Source organism: Diprion similis, chromosome 10, assembly GCF_021155765.1.
Source record: "Diprion similis isolate iyDipSimi1 chromosome 10, iyDipSimi1.1, whole genome shotgun sequence".
Lineage (NCBI taxonomy): Eukaryota > Metazoa > Arthropoda > Insecta > Hymenoptera > Diprionidae > Diprion > Diprion similis.
This window is the reverse complement of record NC_060114.1, coordinates 15,399,631-15,416,837: the sequence shown is the minus strand read 5'-3', so window position 1 is coordinate 15,416,837 and position 17,207 is coordinate 15,399,631. Positions and strand designations below refer to the sequence as shown.

Below are 17,207 nucleotides of genomic sequence, written 5' to 3'. Positions count from 1 at the left end.
AGGCCCAAAGTTATGGACGACAATGAGCAGCACGTGTTGTTACGACGATTATAGGTGTATCGTTAATTTATAGGTAGGTATTATGTTATATCGACCGTGAAGGCAATATGCATACATACGTGTAGTTATGTATATGTATAATGTAAGAGACGTAAAATAGGTACTAATTATAATTTAATTTAATTTAAGTTAAGTTAATTTAAGTTAATTCAAGGTACTTATACATACAAATGGCTGATATACATGGATATTACTACATCGTGTATGTATCTCTCTCTTCGTTTCTTTTCTATTCCCGTTCATTTGCTTTGTTCTTCCAACAATATCTTCTATTGTTACTTTGTTGTTTAGTTTTGTAGTTTCTGTTTTTTTATCCTTCGTTTCCGCCCCCCCCCCCCCCCCCCCCCCCCCCCATAAGAGTGTGATAAAAATCTGCGTCTTCCGCGCTTGTCGATGATGAATTTCTTACTTTTAACTTATTTGTTTTTCATTTCTTATGTGGTTTTTTTTTCTGCTTTAGTTTTTTTTTGTTGTTTTTTTTTTTTTTTTTACTTCAGTAGAATCCATTTATAAATATACCGTAGAAAACGAACCTTACGATAAATCAGGCTGACTTTACCTTCTGCTCAATTCCGACCTGAGTGCTGAAAAATAAAAGAAAAGCTTGACATTCATTGAATTCCTTCATATATCCAGCATAACATGAAATTCTTCAATTTTTGAGAAGAAAGTGAAAGAACGATAATAAATACAGACAGTTTTGTAAGATGTCGAGAATGCCTAAAACTTGAAACATACCTTCGATTATCTCCTGTTTCATCTTTTGAAACTCTCTACGAACGTCCTTGATTATTTCAGCCTTAAATGCCTCCATTTCCTGGGCAGACAACGGCGCACCTTCGTTGACTCCGTTCACCTTGAGCAATGTGTCTTCCGAGGCGGAGCCGAACCTCTTGCGAGCTGACTTTGGGGATTCGGCGCCATTTGCAAATTTGTTATTCGAAGAATTGTTCTTATCCCAGGAACCCTTACCCGGCGAATTGTCTGGCTCCTGAGAGAAAAATTTCACCGTATGGTCAAACCTCGACAAATCGATTCAAAAGTGATCTTACAATTTTCTCTCAGAATAAATTAAGCGTGACTAAGTTCCTTTTCGATACATACCGGAGGCTGTTCTGGCTGTTTCTTTTCAACAGCTGCGCGCCTGCGTGCAAGTGTTTTAGCCATCTCATCCATCATAGAAGCTATTCCTCCGCCCCCGCCACGTCCAAGTGTCCCATAGTTGCCGCTCCCTCCAGTGGCGCTGCCACTACTGCTCGTGCTCGAGCCGCTGTTCTCGATTGGCTGGGATTGCTAGAAAGTACAATATGAGGAGAAAGAAGCAAACAATAAAACAAGAAAACGACAATGGTGATTGATGAAAATGAACAGATGAAAGCCGTCGGTCTACATGTGAGACGTTATCTTCTGTCTGCTAGAGATCCAGGGTGTCCAGTCAAGACTCAACAAGTGATTTCCTAATAGTTGATTAAAAATGCGCATAAAAAAATTGAATTTATCAATCGAGTCATTGTACAAAGATGCGTCGAAGTGAAGATGTTCAGTTGATATTTTAAATCACGTCCACGAAGCCGATACACAAATTTGTATCATATAACATGAGAGCATGGAAATTGTTACGGCAACTGGACATCTTGGATGAAGTATCTTGGCTGCTCTGAACTTACCTGTTTCTTTTTGAGACGCGCAGCCTGGAGGGCAGCAGCTAACGAATTGGTATCAGGCGGGGCATCTGAACTGTTTGAGTTAGCGTTGGGTGCGGGCGGAGGTGGAGGTGGGGGTGGGGCAGCAGGGCCACCGGGTGGGCCCATAGGGGGTGGCGGTGGGCCGTTGCTGCCAACCGGAGGAGCATAAGTGTTAGAATTCAAAATGGAATGAGAGCCGTACTGATTGACCAAATTTGAAGGGGTACCGTACGGGTTTGACGAATTATTATTACTCGACTGGGCAGCGGTGGTCGACCCATACTGCTGACTACCATTTCCAACAACCGCGTACTGCGACTGCGACTGACTATGGGAACCATTTCCAATAACCGCGTACTGTGACTGTTGATTATGACCACTGGTCGCATACTGGTTTATGGAATTATTACTACCATACTGTTGCTGCTGTTGGCTATTCTGAATGCTCTGATTACTGCCGAAGTGACCACCGCTACCACTCTGAACCGTCGTGGAACCGTACAGACTGTTCTGACTACCGGCGCAGTATTGGTTGCCACCGTTACTCTGACTCGCACCACCACTGACACCGTAAATACTGTTTTGACCAACAACACCGTACTGATTCCCCTGATTGGTACCATATATTGGCTGGGATTGTGACTGGTTGGGATTTTGGGAGGATGATGCGTACTGGTTCATCATCATCGGGGGTGGTACGGGTGCGGTGTTGACACTCGGAGGCTGTTGCTGTTGGTAGCTTATCGTCGCTGGTGGACACGGCGGACATGGGGGACACGGCGGGCAGGGTGGTGGGGGTGCTGCCGGTGGTTGTGGCGGCGGTACCGGTGGACCACCGCCCCCCATTTGTGACTGTGCCGGGTTTATAGGGCCCGGCATTACCGGCGGTTGAGGCGCCGGGGGTGCTGACGAGGTCCGATGATGGCCAGACTGCTGTTGCGCCGCTGGCGGACACCCCGGTGGAACCACAGCACTTGGGCTGTTCATGACTGTGAAAAAACCATCATCATTAGCCAGGAACGTCGATGGGACGAAAAATGTTGATGAAAAAACCACGAGTCTCAACGGGATTCGAACCCAGGACCTCTCGATTCGTGGCCACGAACGCGACCGTGGCGCTGCCGACGCCGAGTTAATGATTGCGCAAGAAATGATGATTTGTTTTGAAAATTGTCACGTCAAACGTGTTTTGAATGGAATTTCTTTTCCACTGTACCTTGGTTCTGCTGAGACATCCGTCGCTCTTGAATTATCGCCACATCTTCTCTGGTCATGGTTCTGTGTGGGGTAAAATTTGTACGTGAATAAAGATGTCTGAAGTTGATATTTTCGTTTGAAATTCTTTTCTCTTACTAAAAAAGGTTTTAATTATATGTATTTCAGGTTAGAGCAAAGCGTATTAGTCAGCCAGCTAGACTAACATGATTAGAAAAATTAGGATATGTGGTTATACCTCTATAAACCAGCTACCTAGAAAGGATGCTATTAAAATTTGAAACATTATTGATATTAGTGGGTAGTATAGTAGAACCAGTTGAGTCCAGTATTAATTGGCGTATACGCACAGAGGTACAATGAAATCTAATTTCGATGTAGGTTAAGGTTGTAGAGTCGTCCGCTGTGACGATCGCTATGATCTAATTCTTCATACCCTTATTATAAACATATATATTTTGTTATTCACAAGATTTTGTAACTATATGATGCATAGCGGAAAGTACGTGTAACTACGAGTAATTATTAATCTCTAAAACTGATCAAGTGAACACATGGCATTGATGATTCGTCGTTATATTATTCGAGGACCAACGCTGAGGAACATGCGGCGCGTATCGTTATTGGTAGGAATTCCTACAATTGGGGTTTCGATCTATTCCCAATCGCTCCAACTGAACGAGGATCATCAACTGTGTGAAATGACGTGAAGAATAATGATAATTATAGCAGTTGACGATGTTTTACATATCAAAATGAAGAATATTTAAATCACTCTGAAATTTCATTTTTCAAAAAGTATGTTCATCCACCCGAGTGGGTACCCAAGATTCAAAAAATTTTCCAATCGATAAGATACGAGCAAGAATTTGCCGATACGAGAAAAAAAAAACAACAGAAAAACACGAAAAAAGTGAGAAGGTTCGTCAATCCAATCAAGCTGGTAAAAAAAAAAGTTCTTTTTTCTACTTGACGGGTATTTGATTTTCCAAAACATATATCCACCCACCCGAGTGGGTACTCAAAATTCTAGAATTTTCCCAATCGATAAGATGCGATGAAAAATTCGGCGATACAGAAAAAAAAAAAAAAAAAAAAAATACGCGAAAAAAGTGACAAGCTTCGTCAATCCAATCAAGCAAATAAAGAAGACAAAGAAAAGCGAAGTGTAAGTTGAATCGTCGGCGGTATTTGAATAACGTGATAACGTTAATGAAGAAATATTATTTCCAGCACCGGCTGCAGATGTTTTATACTGCACATATACATGGATATAAAAGGAGATACAATAATATCCGGCAGTCGTAAGTCACCTCATGACGTTCTCGCGATCAGCCGGTGATCCACGACTCGCAACTCCACCCCCGACCTGAATGACGGTCGTGATGCCGCTCGCTATTGGAGCGACAGGTGCCGATGGGGGGGCCGGGGTTCCACCGAGGTGCCCCAGGGACAAGGAAACTCTCGACACGCTCCCTACGCTCCCTATGCTTCCTACCATCCCTAGGCCCCCCTGCAATGGAGCAGCTCCGTTTTGGGCCTGGCTTTGGCTTTGGCTTTGACTTTGACTCTGACTGGAAGCACCCAACACATTGACTAATGACGATAAGTACCAATACCATTTGCATGGGATCATCGAGGCATTCAAACCGTTGGTAACTCATTGTCAGTCCTTTCTATACAGGAATTCAGTTATCGCTGCAGTCATTTCGGTTATCTGGATTTTACTTTGTCAGTTGTTATCTTGACTGAGCATACAACATGCGATTGAGTCGTCTCCGCATCCTGCATTGATTCGTTTATATATACATCTATTTATAGAAACTTGTCATCGCGACTATTAAGTCACTTCTTCGCACGAGCTGATATGATACACCATCTTTATCTACTCAACTGTTTCGTCAAAATTAATTCGTTAATTTAATACGCAGTAATTTAACTGTCGCGATTTATACTCAGCAATCCTCTTGTTCTCAGGCGGTAGGGAGTAGTGATTTATTCAATTACCAGGTGTCATTTAGTCAGTTGGAATAATGAGTAACTCGATCAAAGTTTCCAGGTAGCCTGATTGCACAGAGTAGATATGTCTCCTGCAGAGTTCAGGGACTTTCGAATTGCACCTGCGGTCTAAACAATGGTGTAAATTTTTCTCCTTCTTCAATTTATATCAAAGAATGCTGTCGCAGCAATGTAGAAAATATAACCAAAGTAGTTTTTGTCACGAAATATAAAAATAGCACGTAATTACCAGCTAATTAGCACGTACCCAAAGAGCTGTACCTCATGTTCGGTATTTCTAATAAGATAGTTCTGCTAATATAATACAAGTCATAAATATAACGGAACAAGGATGAAAGAGACGGAGCATATATATTCACTGTAAGTTTAAGAATAGTCAGGATCTATTTGTCCTCTTCGGAAATCAAAGTCGATGGATCCTTGCAGGACGATTTACATATAATCGTTGGCAAAGTGCCGCTATTCAGGTTCCCGAATCGTCCCGAATGCCGTAATCGTCGTCTTATCCTGTTTACAATATTATTGCAGATACTCCCGTCATCACGTAGTGGTGGACAATTAAAGCACTCGATATAGACGCGATAAAAAAAACGTAAATCGAGAAACGATGTGAAAATGAGAGGGTAAAAAATTAATCAACATCGGAAAAGGAAAACGAGTCTAAGGACTGACCTGTATCCCATGTCCTCTTCGTACTGCTGGGTAGTACCAAGAGGCTGTTGCTGCTGTTGTTGTTGTTGTTGTTGTTGTTGGGACTGTTGCTGTTGCTGGTAATTCGCCGGTGCTGTAGAAGCGACTGCTGGACCAAGACTCCTCGAGATATTGCTACCGTTGCTGAGGACCTGAGATGAAAATTCAAGCGGATTAGCACGAGTTAAACTCTGATCTTTCAATGGCAAAATAATAACCCGCGAGCTCAATTTACTTCGTTACATAGTTAAAAGGTTTCTAAATTAATAGATATTGCCAATTGTCACGGTTATTGGATAATCGTCCCTGATCTGCAACAAAAGGTGAGGAAAGAAAAAAAAAAAAAAAAAAAAAAAAAAAAAAAAATGAGAAAAAATGTGAACACACTACGTAATAATCTCACGCAGTGACTAAGGTTCGGAAAATGGTGCAAACGATGTATTGGAGTTACAATTTTAGTAAATGGTCTCAAGAATCGAGTTGAGCCTCGTTTGTGAATTATTGAAGTGAAAAAGTGAAGGCTGGAGTGTCGACGGTGTTTTTGTTGCATCGAAGATATAATATTCGTGTGGCCGGGATAAGTTATCCAATTACACGGCATGTGCTCGACGCACTGCACGCTGCCTGCCTTCTCTCTCTTTCTTTTTCTTTATCTCGTTTTCTTTCTCTCTTCCCACGCAAGCGTCCGGTTGATTTCGTGTGCGACTATACTAGCTTGACAATGAAGTAATTCAATATATCTGTATATCTGTCTCAATGTACACCTGTGTAAAGTATATCGAAGATAGAGTGTATATAGGGAAGGAAACCGCCCCGTTTTGTCGTCAGCGTATCGTCTCCACCGCAGGTAAACAAGTGTAGCACAGACGAGAAGTGAAAATATACGAACCTTTCTCTGAGGTACGGAGTTCCACAACGACGACGACGACGACGACGACGACGGTTGATAAAAGAAAGAATTTGAACTGGTCGTCAGCGAGACGAGACAGAAAAAGTAAAATAAAAATACAACACTTACGTCGAGAGCCTGCAGCATGGCCTTGGCGAAAGCGTCGGCGTCATCCTTGCTCGAGAAGTTCAGCCCGTAAACTTGTTTGTTGTCGCGCCATTGGTGAAACGTAACCGTAGCCTGATTGTACTTGAGTCCTTTAAGGATAGCGCAGTTTATCACTATCTCATGGTCCTGGAGCTTCCGACCAACCACTCTGAAGGTGTTGTTCACCTGGTGGTGGTACAGCTGCACCTTCGATAAGCCGGACGAACTTCCGCTCGGCACCCATTTCTTGTTCACGTCGTCGTACACCATCACCGACGCCCGTGCTGATGATATGCTTACCTCACTGCGAAGCAACAGTTTCATCGTGTCATTAAGAATGTATATATATATATATATATACCAAGTGTACTAGAACAAAATCGAGGTCTGTTGCATAAATCGAACAAAAGCATCAGCGAAGAGTGAATGTTGAACATAAATTAGAACCAAAACGAATTCAAAAGGACACTGTGAAACGAATTCGGAAATCTGACGTATGAACATCGCGTGTTTCGGAAGTAAGTTTCGATGCAAAGATCCTCCGGACTCGCCATAGTGGTAAGATCATTGTTATTCGTAATTATTGACGCTGCCACGCGTCCATTGGCATTGTGGACAAGGCCCAAAAAGAGAAGAATAAAAAAAGAAGCCAAGACAACAACATAGCTTGGAAGTGAAATTAGTTAGCATTCAATACCATGCCCAGTAGGTATTCCAGTCGGACCAACGTTTCTGATTAGCGGTTGCCATCGTGTCGATGAGAGTCTTGTTGAAGGGTATGTATCGTCCTCGGGTTACTTTGCCCTTGTGGATCGAGGGTACCGTTAGGTGTTGGCCTGAGCCAAGGGTAGAGGGTGTCCCCCCTCCCCCCTCCTATTTATTTTTACAACTCTGTCCGAAGAAGGAAGCCGGCTAAGACGATTACTTCATCACCATCAGCTCCCGGCTGGCCTGCAGGTAAACGATGCCATTTTCGTGACACCTCACACTGCGCCAGTCTTTCAAGGATTCGCTTTACGGTGTCGCTTCTGTTGCCCGGGTATCGGTTGACTTGAATTTCGCGAAACGAGGAAAACATGCGGCTTCGGTCAGACCTGCAGTATTACGTTGTCCTCGTCGTTTTGCGGTAAGCTCCCTTTTTTGGACTACCCGGAAAGGGTTATCGACGATAACGAGTGTTTTTTGACATTTGTTTTCAGCTAGTTTAAAATCATTGAAACATCAACGACTTTTTTGAGAACTTAATTTCCCCGTCTTTGCACTGTCCTGTAATTACACGTTAAACGAGGAGGTTTCTATAGTATTGATTCGATTTCGAATCTCAGGGGATTTTTAACCCTGTAGAGAAGCAAAGCTACCGGAGCAAATGATCACGTAACGATGTTTATCAGCTGATTTATTCACTAACGACGTGATTTTTCTTTAGAAATAAATTTGTACATAAAAGTTTAAATATCTTTGTCGACGATATTCTCGACGTTTTCTTATTCGTTAGAAAAAATTGGTAGTCCTGGTTATTAAAATCGAAACAACGTCTCAACTCGGACGAATAATTCCGATGAATAATGTGCTTCGTTCCACACGACTGAACACGTATATATGATATATATATATATTTTATCCTCATATATGTCAAAGTCAACTCATACTCGTCCCCTCAAAAAGTCCGTTGCTTTTTCTTCCTCGGGTTGCGGATTCGATTCTCCTTTTAACAAGTAACGGAAAATGTTTTCTCCAATGAAATTTTCCCTATCCTCGAGTATTGCGAAACGAAGTATATAAATCGCAATACAACAGTCACGCCGTTGTCGCGCAAACTAAATTTTATTGAAGAATATTGTTACATAACATCTGGTACAATACATCAACCGATATGTCGACTATCGTAAATACATCGCGATCATAATGGTTACGTATGATACTCGGAATGAAATTCAATCGAGTGAACTGCATATCTTTTACCATCATTCCGCTTCCGCTTGACGGTATAATATTTTCCAGATATTGATAAAAAACCATAAAACTATATCTCGGGTTAATACCGCAGCGTATAATAAATTTTCCGCACTACACAAAAGAAATTGTCACAACAACTCGCAAGGAGTAAAGAACTTCACTGATCACGCCTTCCCAACTACCGTCTGATTTTCGCAGCGTTTTTGTGAATCCCGATTGCTTCCCGGAGGACGTTTTGATCCGGGATTTCCATGACATCCAACGTGTCAGACAACGTGATAGAACAGACTGGAGGCTCCAGATGAAATGTTCAACTGCAGGAAGTTGCTGACCGCTTCCGGCTGTACCACACATTTCTCCTGATAACAACAACTCTGCACGCCTTTCTTATTCTACGTGACACATATTCCAAAGTGTTTTTTCAACCATTCTCGCCTTGCAGTAGACGGATTTGCAAGATCGTCTGAAAAGGGTTGTAGAAAAAATCTCATCATCGCTGTAGAGCTTTGGTGAGGACAGTGCGTGGATCTTGAATCGTTCGCAGTGTTGCTGCAAGTGCGGATGAATGATCTTCAATCTCCGCCACTCGATTGCCCAGCTCATCATACTGACTTGTTACAATTGACACAGTTGACAACACGTCCGACACATTGCCGACCGAATGAAATGATAGACGGACACGTGCCTGCCAGCGATGAAGCATGACTAGTCGCTGATGATGACCTCCTACATCACACGGACGCTTAAGGTTCTTATAAAGAAGCGTTGTACACCTCGAAAACGCGGGGATGCAAAACTCCTATACCGCTCAAGCGATCAGAGTGAAACTTGGGCAATTAATGCCTTATTTTGGCAAAAAGTGGAGCGTTTTTTTACTTTTTAAAAACTTGGAAAAAAAATTTACAGATTGGTTACCACCCTCAGAAATTGGCCAAATTTTCACAGTTGCACTGAATGGATTGAACTATCCGGTATGATGCCACTCGGCGATGATGAAACACACATTTTGAGCCCAGTCCCATGAGATTTGATTGTGAAATGACGAAATGGCAGCTGATCTGGTTTTCGATTACGCAGATCACCGAAATCTCATTTTGGCGACATTTGTTACCGACCTTTCATGCGCGCCGGTAATTTTTTACCGACATTACACGCATACATTACGCGTAATGTCGGTAACAAATGTCGCCAAAATGAGATTTCGCTGATCTTCGTAATCGAAAATCAGATCAGCTGCCATTTCGTAATTTCATAATCAAATCTCATGGGACTGGGCTCAAAATGTGTGTTTCATCATCGCCGAGTGGCATCATACCGTATAGTTCGATCCATTCAGTGCAACTGTGAAAATTTGGCCAATTTCTGTGAGTGGTAACCAATCTGTAAAATTTTTTTCAAAATTTTGAAAAAGTAAAAAGACGCTCCACTTTTTGCCAAAATAAGGCATTAACTGTCCAAGTTTCATTCTGATCGCTTGAGCGGTACAGGAGTTTTGCATCCCCGCGTTTTCGAGGTGTACAACGAGTCTTTATAAGCACCTTAACGTGAACAATAATTAATGGAGGTTAGTCGCGATGGTCGCGATCATGACAATGATAATCAATCGGTATTTGAGATAGGATAAATTTTCGGCAAAATCGATCGGTGAAAAGCTTTTTCTCTCTCTTCCTCTCTCCACACCACCTGCACTCAACGAAGACACCATCGTCACGAGGTTCCGCGTACTGCAGCAGCTTAACAGAATGCAAAACAAGAGCGTTGTTCTCAGGTTTATACTTGGAGATCACGAGACGACGACGGATCGCTATCACGTTTCAACTTCTCGCATCCGTCTTCCGCGTTACGTGAATACCCGGATCTAGGTGGTGTAGTCCATGGTGTAAGACACGGTTCCTTACTTCTTCTTTGTACTATACACACCTATAACCGTGAAACTCCACGCTCTCTATGTCATTGCTTTGGTACTCTATACCCAACCACTCGACCTGCTCGAGATTAGGACTCTGGATTTAAACGAGTTCACGACGAATGCATGAAATTCCTTAGATTTTTTTTTTTTTTTTTTTTTTTATCTCTAACCACGCGTGACGGAACATTCTACCGAGATATCGGTCGAAAGTAAACAACTGCTGACGTTAACACGACTGATAATTATTTTTATTTTTCATAAAAGATGAAACTTACATTCGTATAACCCGTCTCGTTTATCCCCCCCTCCGTTGCCCTTTGAAAATTTCATTCAGTTCCACGAAACTAAATTCCCCGATCATTGCCCCAACGTTGAAGCTCTAAATGAGCAAACTACTATGTGTACCGTATTCGCGTAACGGTTGGAAAGTGAGAAAAGCTCCACCAAAGAGACTCAGCATACAACGGAACAAGAGAAACAGCGGGAAAAAGAAAGAAAAAAGTAAAAACCAACTTCCCTGTTTCTGGTTCATTCATCCACGTGTAGGAGGAGGAGGTCTTTTGTCAACCCTACACAACAGAGAGCACATCAGCGTGCATTATACTTATGAGGAAGAGATACCTACGTGCGGTAAACACCGCGGTGATACTTTTTGATCGATGTAAGCGTTCCTTTTATCCTTGGCAAAGCCGCCGATTGAACCCGATAAGAAGTCTACTCGATACATACGTGACTGTTAATCCCTCTTTAGGTGTGTGTGTGTGTGTGTGTGTGTATAAATATATCTCTCTGGTGACATTATTCCAGATTCCATACCGCGTCGCACGTGCCGGTTCGTTTAGAAAATACATATTCGCTTTGGGTTTCAGTGTTAAACAATGACGGCATACATCAGCTGTAACGTAGAAACCCTTCATACCGTGACTGACACGAATGTAGGTGGGTACCAAGAATTCTTTAACGCTGCTGTAAGACATACAGTATCAGTTTCCAAGAATTTCCTTTTTTTCTCACGTGAAAATGAGATCTGTGGTAATAATTCGTGCAATTACAATTCCAACAACAACGACGACGACGAGGACGAGGACGCCAATCGTTACAACGCAACGGTGTACCAGCAAGGACGAACATTGGCCGTATTTCTGCACACTGCTGCATGCTACGGCACAATCACCCCTCCTTTTCATTCTCCCCCTTCTCGTTATTCTTTTTCCTTCTTTTCGCCGTTCGTCATCAGGGGAGAAAAAAAACCTCAGCTGCAGTCACCTGCGCGGTGAAAGGAAGCCGGCTTCTGAATCTACTCGCACCACCTTGCCAGGACCAGTGTGTTTGACCATGTCCCTGATGATGATGATGACGATGAAGATGATGCTTCGTTTCTCACTGCAGCTCGAAGACGACGACGACGAAGACCAAGAAAAGCCGGTTTTATCTTACGTAGTCCCGGTAGTACTGGGAACGTGTGATGAGACAGTTATAAGCCAGGTAACTCCGGTCCCTGATCACCTCGATGATTCACCTGTACGTCGAGCTAATTACGTTCTCCTGAACCTGACTCGCGGTAACGACGATATTATATACCAACAACGACCCCCCCCCCCCCCCCCCCCCCCCCCCCCCCCCCGGCCCCTCGAGCGTCGGTAACTTGACGGCAATTTACCTGAATCCTGACACACTGACTACGATTAGCGAGACGTGAGTAGACGTTGTAACTCGTCACCGCGTCGGTGACTCTAAGGATGACTAAACGCTTTTAATGGACCGCAATTACTTCAACTCTTGATTCTTCGCTGTAATCTTCATTTATGTGTGGAATAAAAATTATCCGCACTATTCGTTTGATCGCTGGCAGATCAATAAATATGAAATTGGTTCCGTATAATCGATGATGAAGTTCATGGTTTTTCATTGGGGTTAAAGTTAGTAACGTGGTACTGTAACGATGCATGTTTAAGAAAGATCGTTACTTCGCACCTTTAGGATTGTCTGATAAATTTAGTAAATAAAACATAGTAAATAAAACATCTCGCGAAACATACTTAGATTTTGTTATGAAAAGTTATGCTAAATTTGTACAACAATCAGCTTTTTTCTCATGTATGTACGTCTTTTTACGTTCACCTTGATTGTGAGTTGATACTTTATTTTATCCAATCTTTCGCAGATTCTCGTTAAAACAAATTCTATTACTGACCAATTCGTAATTCTTCAATTTCATCTCATGAATTAATGTCAGCCCATCGTGAACCCTACGTTGAAATATTTAAAAAAGAAAATAACAATTTTCAAAATCTTTTTCTAAAATTTTAACAAACAACTCCGTTTTAAAATCACATTCAATCTTTACAAACAATTGAGAAATTGATAAAAAAAAAAAAATCTGAAAAAATTGAGCTTACCGTTTCAGAGTTGGGACAATTGCGGACAAATTTTTTTTTTTTTTTTTTTTTATAAAAAAAAATCAAAAACGTTCAGTATGTATGAAACGTTGCTCGGATTCGCATGGGATTCCCAATGTATGCACATTATACGGTCTATACCTAAGTTGTGTGCATATTCAAAGGAATTTTGCAGACAGCGACTCGAGACCCTATTTATACATAGTTTACATCGAAATTCTGCAGCGTGTAAAATGTAGGCGAGTGCAACTGTGGGTTTAACAAAGCCGAACAACGAGACTGATATTCTTAAAATTAGATCCCGCGGTTTAACGCCTTGGGCGATCGCAAAAACGTGTGCGAGGGGGGGGGGGGGGGGGGGGGGGGATTCGCGACTAGCGTTATAGCAGAGCAGCGGAATATAAGAAGCAGAAGAAGCTGGGGAGGAGGAGAAGTCATCGTCCTGTGATTTACATTTACGTATCCATGCAAATTTAACCGGCCTAACCGAACCCAAGCTGGGTTGGAGGTCCCCCGCGCTTTTTCTTCTTATTCTTCATGTTCTTCGTCTCTTTTTTCCCGCAGATGTAAATTATACATGCGCATCAGTCCGCAACGTTGTTATTGTTCCAGCGTTTTTGCAATTTTTTGGGAACGACTTGCGAAGCTTACCCTTAAAGCCAGCCTGCTTGGGGTGTGAGGTGTTTACGCAAACCGGTCTGCTGCTGCTTCTTCGCCATTTGTTCTTCCAATTATCTTATCGATTTCGTGTTTTTTTTTTTACTCGTTTAATTGCTTTCATTACTTTTTGCCTCTTTTTTTATATTTTATGAGCGTTTGTACCCTGTCATAACTCTTGTTTTTGCTATTCTTATCGTCGGGAATACCATTAGATCTAAAAAAAATTACGTACTTCACGCTAATTCTATGAGTTTCGATATTTTTTAGAACTTTGAAGTCAACCAGTCTCACCGGTTTTTTCCCTAATTTTAGTCAGCTTCTCCTGTGTGTTTTCCTTCGATAGAAACGGTGTTGGAAAACATAAACGTTTACTATTATATAAATCGAATTTTTGCGATCGATTTGGACAAGATAACTTTGTGAGTAAGTATCAAGTTGCAGGATATCGATCGATCATCGAATGACGTGTTGATAATGAATGTTTGAAGAAAAAATGAGTATAAGTACGATAATGGAATAATAATAACAAATGTTTTAATGAGTCAATTATAGACGAATATAGTAATTGAACAAAGTAACGATGATTCATTCTCTGAAATCACATTTACGTGGAAAATCTATTTAAACTCTTGTGAAAAATGATAAATGTTAGAATAATTTAATTTGTGCGGCAGAATCTTGAGCAATGCTGCAATCATTATTGTCTGTGGTTAGGAAGTCGGAACAGATTGATACGAAATTGCCGCAACGGCAGTAGAAAAGAAAGTCTGTTGAGAAACTTTTCTTTACGTGCACCGCATCTTTCCCAAACATGCATACACCACGTAATACAGAATGAAAAAGTTGCAAGAGAAACGAAGGAAGTGGTTTTAGATACGATGAGATGATAAAAATCAAGAGAACGCAGTACGTAGGAAACATAAATTATGGAACGTCGGAGAAATTTCACTACACAGACGAACGAAAATAACGAAAAGTTCGTTGTTGTGTAATTTTAGAATGACATTCGAGAAGTTGGCCATTAAAATTCTGATTATGTTTTGTTCGTTATGCTTCAATAAATTTCAGGTAATCCTAAAGGTGTGAAGTAAAGATGTTTCTTAAACATGGAACGTTACAGTAACGTCATTAACTTCAATCTCAAAAAATAAAAAAATTATCGTAACGATTCATGCTGAAGAAAAACCGTTATTTCGCCATTTTGAAATTGTCTGAAATTCAATTGACCGTAATAAAACAAAACACACTCATATTTGGAAATCTTAGTTTCATAAAAGTTAGTGTGAAATTAAGAAAAAGCCATTTTTTGATCAATGTTTCGTTACGATAACTTTACTATAACTTTCACCGTGTGAAAAACCAGCATGGCACGTACAAACGCTATCAGCTCAATCACGTTTCGCCAGAGGCCATACACTCGCAGATCGGGTAACAAACGATCGCAAGATGTCAATGATTTTACGTGACACTCAATAATTTCACTAAATTTAATGCAATTTCAAGCGATTCCGAATGATTTTCGAACTAGATTAAAGTTGGTAACTGTGAATTAGTGTATATATAGATTGAAATAAAATGATCAAGCTTTAACTTGACGATGTCTTTGAAGGTGCTGTTGGATTCTCAGAACGTACGAGGGTGAAGTTATTAACGTTAAAGTTTGAAACGTTGAAACAAAAAATGACTGTTTCGCACCTTTGGAGTTAGTGGAGAAGTTGAATTTACGAAATTTAAGTTTATTGACGTTATATCAACGGTTTTCATAAATTTCAGGTAATCTTAAAGTTGAAAGATAACGACTTTTTTTTAAATACGAATCATAACAATAACGTTACCAACTTCAGACTGATAAGAATGCGATATTTGGTGTATCAAACCCTCCTGAAAATGCGGATCAACGATTTTTCCTAAAAATATATCGTTACCTTCCCGTAACCAACTTCGTCCTCATATTTTTGACGGTTTCTCGCAAATCGCTTTACACCCACACACACAGACACCCAGTGTATTTCGATTTCGAGAATTGAAGAGCCTTCGCGTTTCCGTCGAACCGAATCCCGTCCGGAAGCCGAATAAGCACATCGGGACGGCGGGTCTCCGCACCCCGGCGAAACGGTAACTTCTGTCAAAAATCGTTACGCGGGTGGGAGGCGGCGGGTTTCTCCGCACCTCGAGGAGGAGGCAGGCGTTGAATCCGACTTCCAGGATCGAGCATCACACACGGTGCGGGGGATGCCGGCGTGCAGACGCCACACACACGCGTGTTGTGACAGACACGCGTGCAGGCCAATGGAGAGTCGATTTCGCCGACTCGCAAACCTTTCAGGCTTTCATTTGTTTCCCGTTTCGACTTCCCCTGTCAGGCGGGTTGCGTTTTGCGTCTAATCAAGGGAGTTCGACGTGACACAAGAACAAGGGTGAATCGTGAGAAGCGATGCTTCTTTGTCAGTCGGTCGACGACTCCTGACGTTTCTTTCTTGTTTCTCTCCTATCTTATTCCTCGGCTTTATTTATCGCCCCGCGCGGTTCATAGCGTAAACAAACAACAATCGCAGGCAGGCAGGACGAGCGGACGGATAGTTGGAAAGAATCGAGGTGGTCGAGGGGAGGAAAACAGTTACAGACAGAGAGAGAGACGAAGGAAGGGTGGCGAGTCTGGCGGAAGGAACGAAATGAGTCACCGTGTTTCGGGGATTATTAAGAATGACGGTGAATTTCGGGGGCGCCGCACGGAGCGGGCAGCCGGCAGTTTTCATCGTTGAGGACGGCAACGCTCGTTCGGTTCGGTTTCTTTCGATTCTTTGGAATAGTATGTAGGTAGGTAGGTAGGTAGGTAGGTAGATACGCGCCGTTAACCGCTGTACTTACTTCATGTTCCCGGCTATTGGTAACTGCTATGCTCTCGTACAGGGCGAATGTCTTCGTTTGCACAGTATTTCACTGATCCCATGAAAACAAGCGAGATTTGGACAGGATTTACGGTAATTCGACATAAATAAAACCGAACCACTAACACCACAGTAACACCCTATTATACTTCCAAGCGGCCATATTGCCGACTCCGAGTACCGAGGGCTTCGATTTAGCGCAAGACGAATGACCGAGAATGGAAACTCGACTCGCCCTCGACGCTCGGCTTCGACTCGCCTGCCATCTGCCGGTCACCAATAGAACGTTTCAAAACACTTGACGGACGGGGCGGGGAAATCGATTGTCGTGTGCACGCGCTGCTTCTCGTCTCGTTAAGAGGATGCTACAGTCCGTTGTTACCGACCGAGTGAAATATTATTTATTTTCACTATTAGTTACGCTTACGCATCACTAACGCAGAGAAACTACTGATTGCGCTTTTATAGATTCAATGCCGAAGAAAAAAATCGAAAAACTTTTTTGGTTTATGGAAGAATAACGCAAACATGTATTTCTGCAATTAGTTGTAATTGAGTTACAAGTGTACGTTTCCTAGCATTGTTGTTGGGTAAAACGAAACTTTTTTTCATGTATTCGTATTCGGCAATGTATGTAGAATAGCGATATCAGTAGCTTTTTTTGTTAGAGACGCGTAAGTGTTGATAATA

At 42.0% G+C, this 17,207-nt stretch overlaps 1 protein-coding gene across 5 annotated transcripts; it reads right to left on the bottom strand.

Annotated features, from left to right (window-relative positions):
• Positions 1-405: 405 nt before the first annotated feature.
• LOC124411109 (protein enabled-like) lies at positions 406-16,710 on the bottom strand. Of its 5 annotated transcripts, XM_046890000.1 has the most exons (10): positions 7,403-7,725; positions 6,688-7,009; positions 5,652-5,821; positions 4,274-4,534; positions 2,962-3,023; positions 2,419-2,734; positions 1,728-1,893; positions 1,165-1,353; positions 799-1,051; positions 406-644 (listed from the first exon to the last, which is right to left on the bottom strand). In XM_046890000.1, the coding sequence occupies exons 1-10, from the start codon at positions 7,453-7,455 to the stop codon at positions 616-618; spliced, it is 1,821 nt and encodes a 606-aa protein (XP_046745956.1). In that variant the 5' UTR covers positions 7,456-7,725; the 3' UTR covers positions 406-615. The 5 variants fall into 5 exon arrangements, with proteins under 5 accessions (XP_046745956.1, XP_046745954.1, XP_046745952.1 ...); XM_046889998.1 differs by lacking the exon at positions 7,403-7,725 and adding an exon at positions 16,498-16,710 and having other exon boundaries at positions 1,728-2,734; XM_046889996.1 differs by having other exon boundaries at positions 1,728-2,734; positions 7,403-7,728.
• Positions 16,711-17,207: the final 497 nt, after the last annotated feature.

What these genes read in the sequence shown, in the direction of transcription:
- LOC124411109 (XM_046889996.1), bottom strand. Translation starts at nt 7,455, where the DNA reads ATGGCAACCGCTAATCAGAAACGTTGGTCCGACTGGAATACCTACTGG. An exon ending in CCATGCTGCAGGCTCTCGAC is followed by an intron (nt 5,822 to 6,687) that starts GTAAGTGTTGTA and finishes TTTTCATCTCAG; the next exon opens with GTCCTCAGCAACGGTAGCAA. An exon ending in GATGTCTCAGCAGAACCAAG is followed by an intron (nt 2,735 to 2,961) that starts GTACAGTGGAAA and finishes GTTTTTTCACAG; the next exon opens with TCATGAACAGCCCAAGTGCT.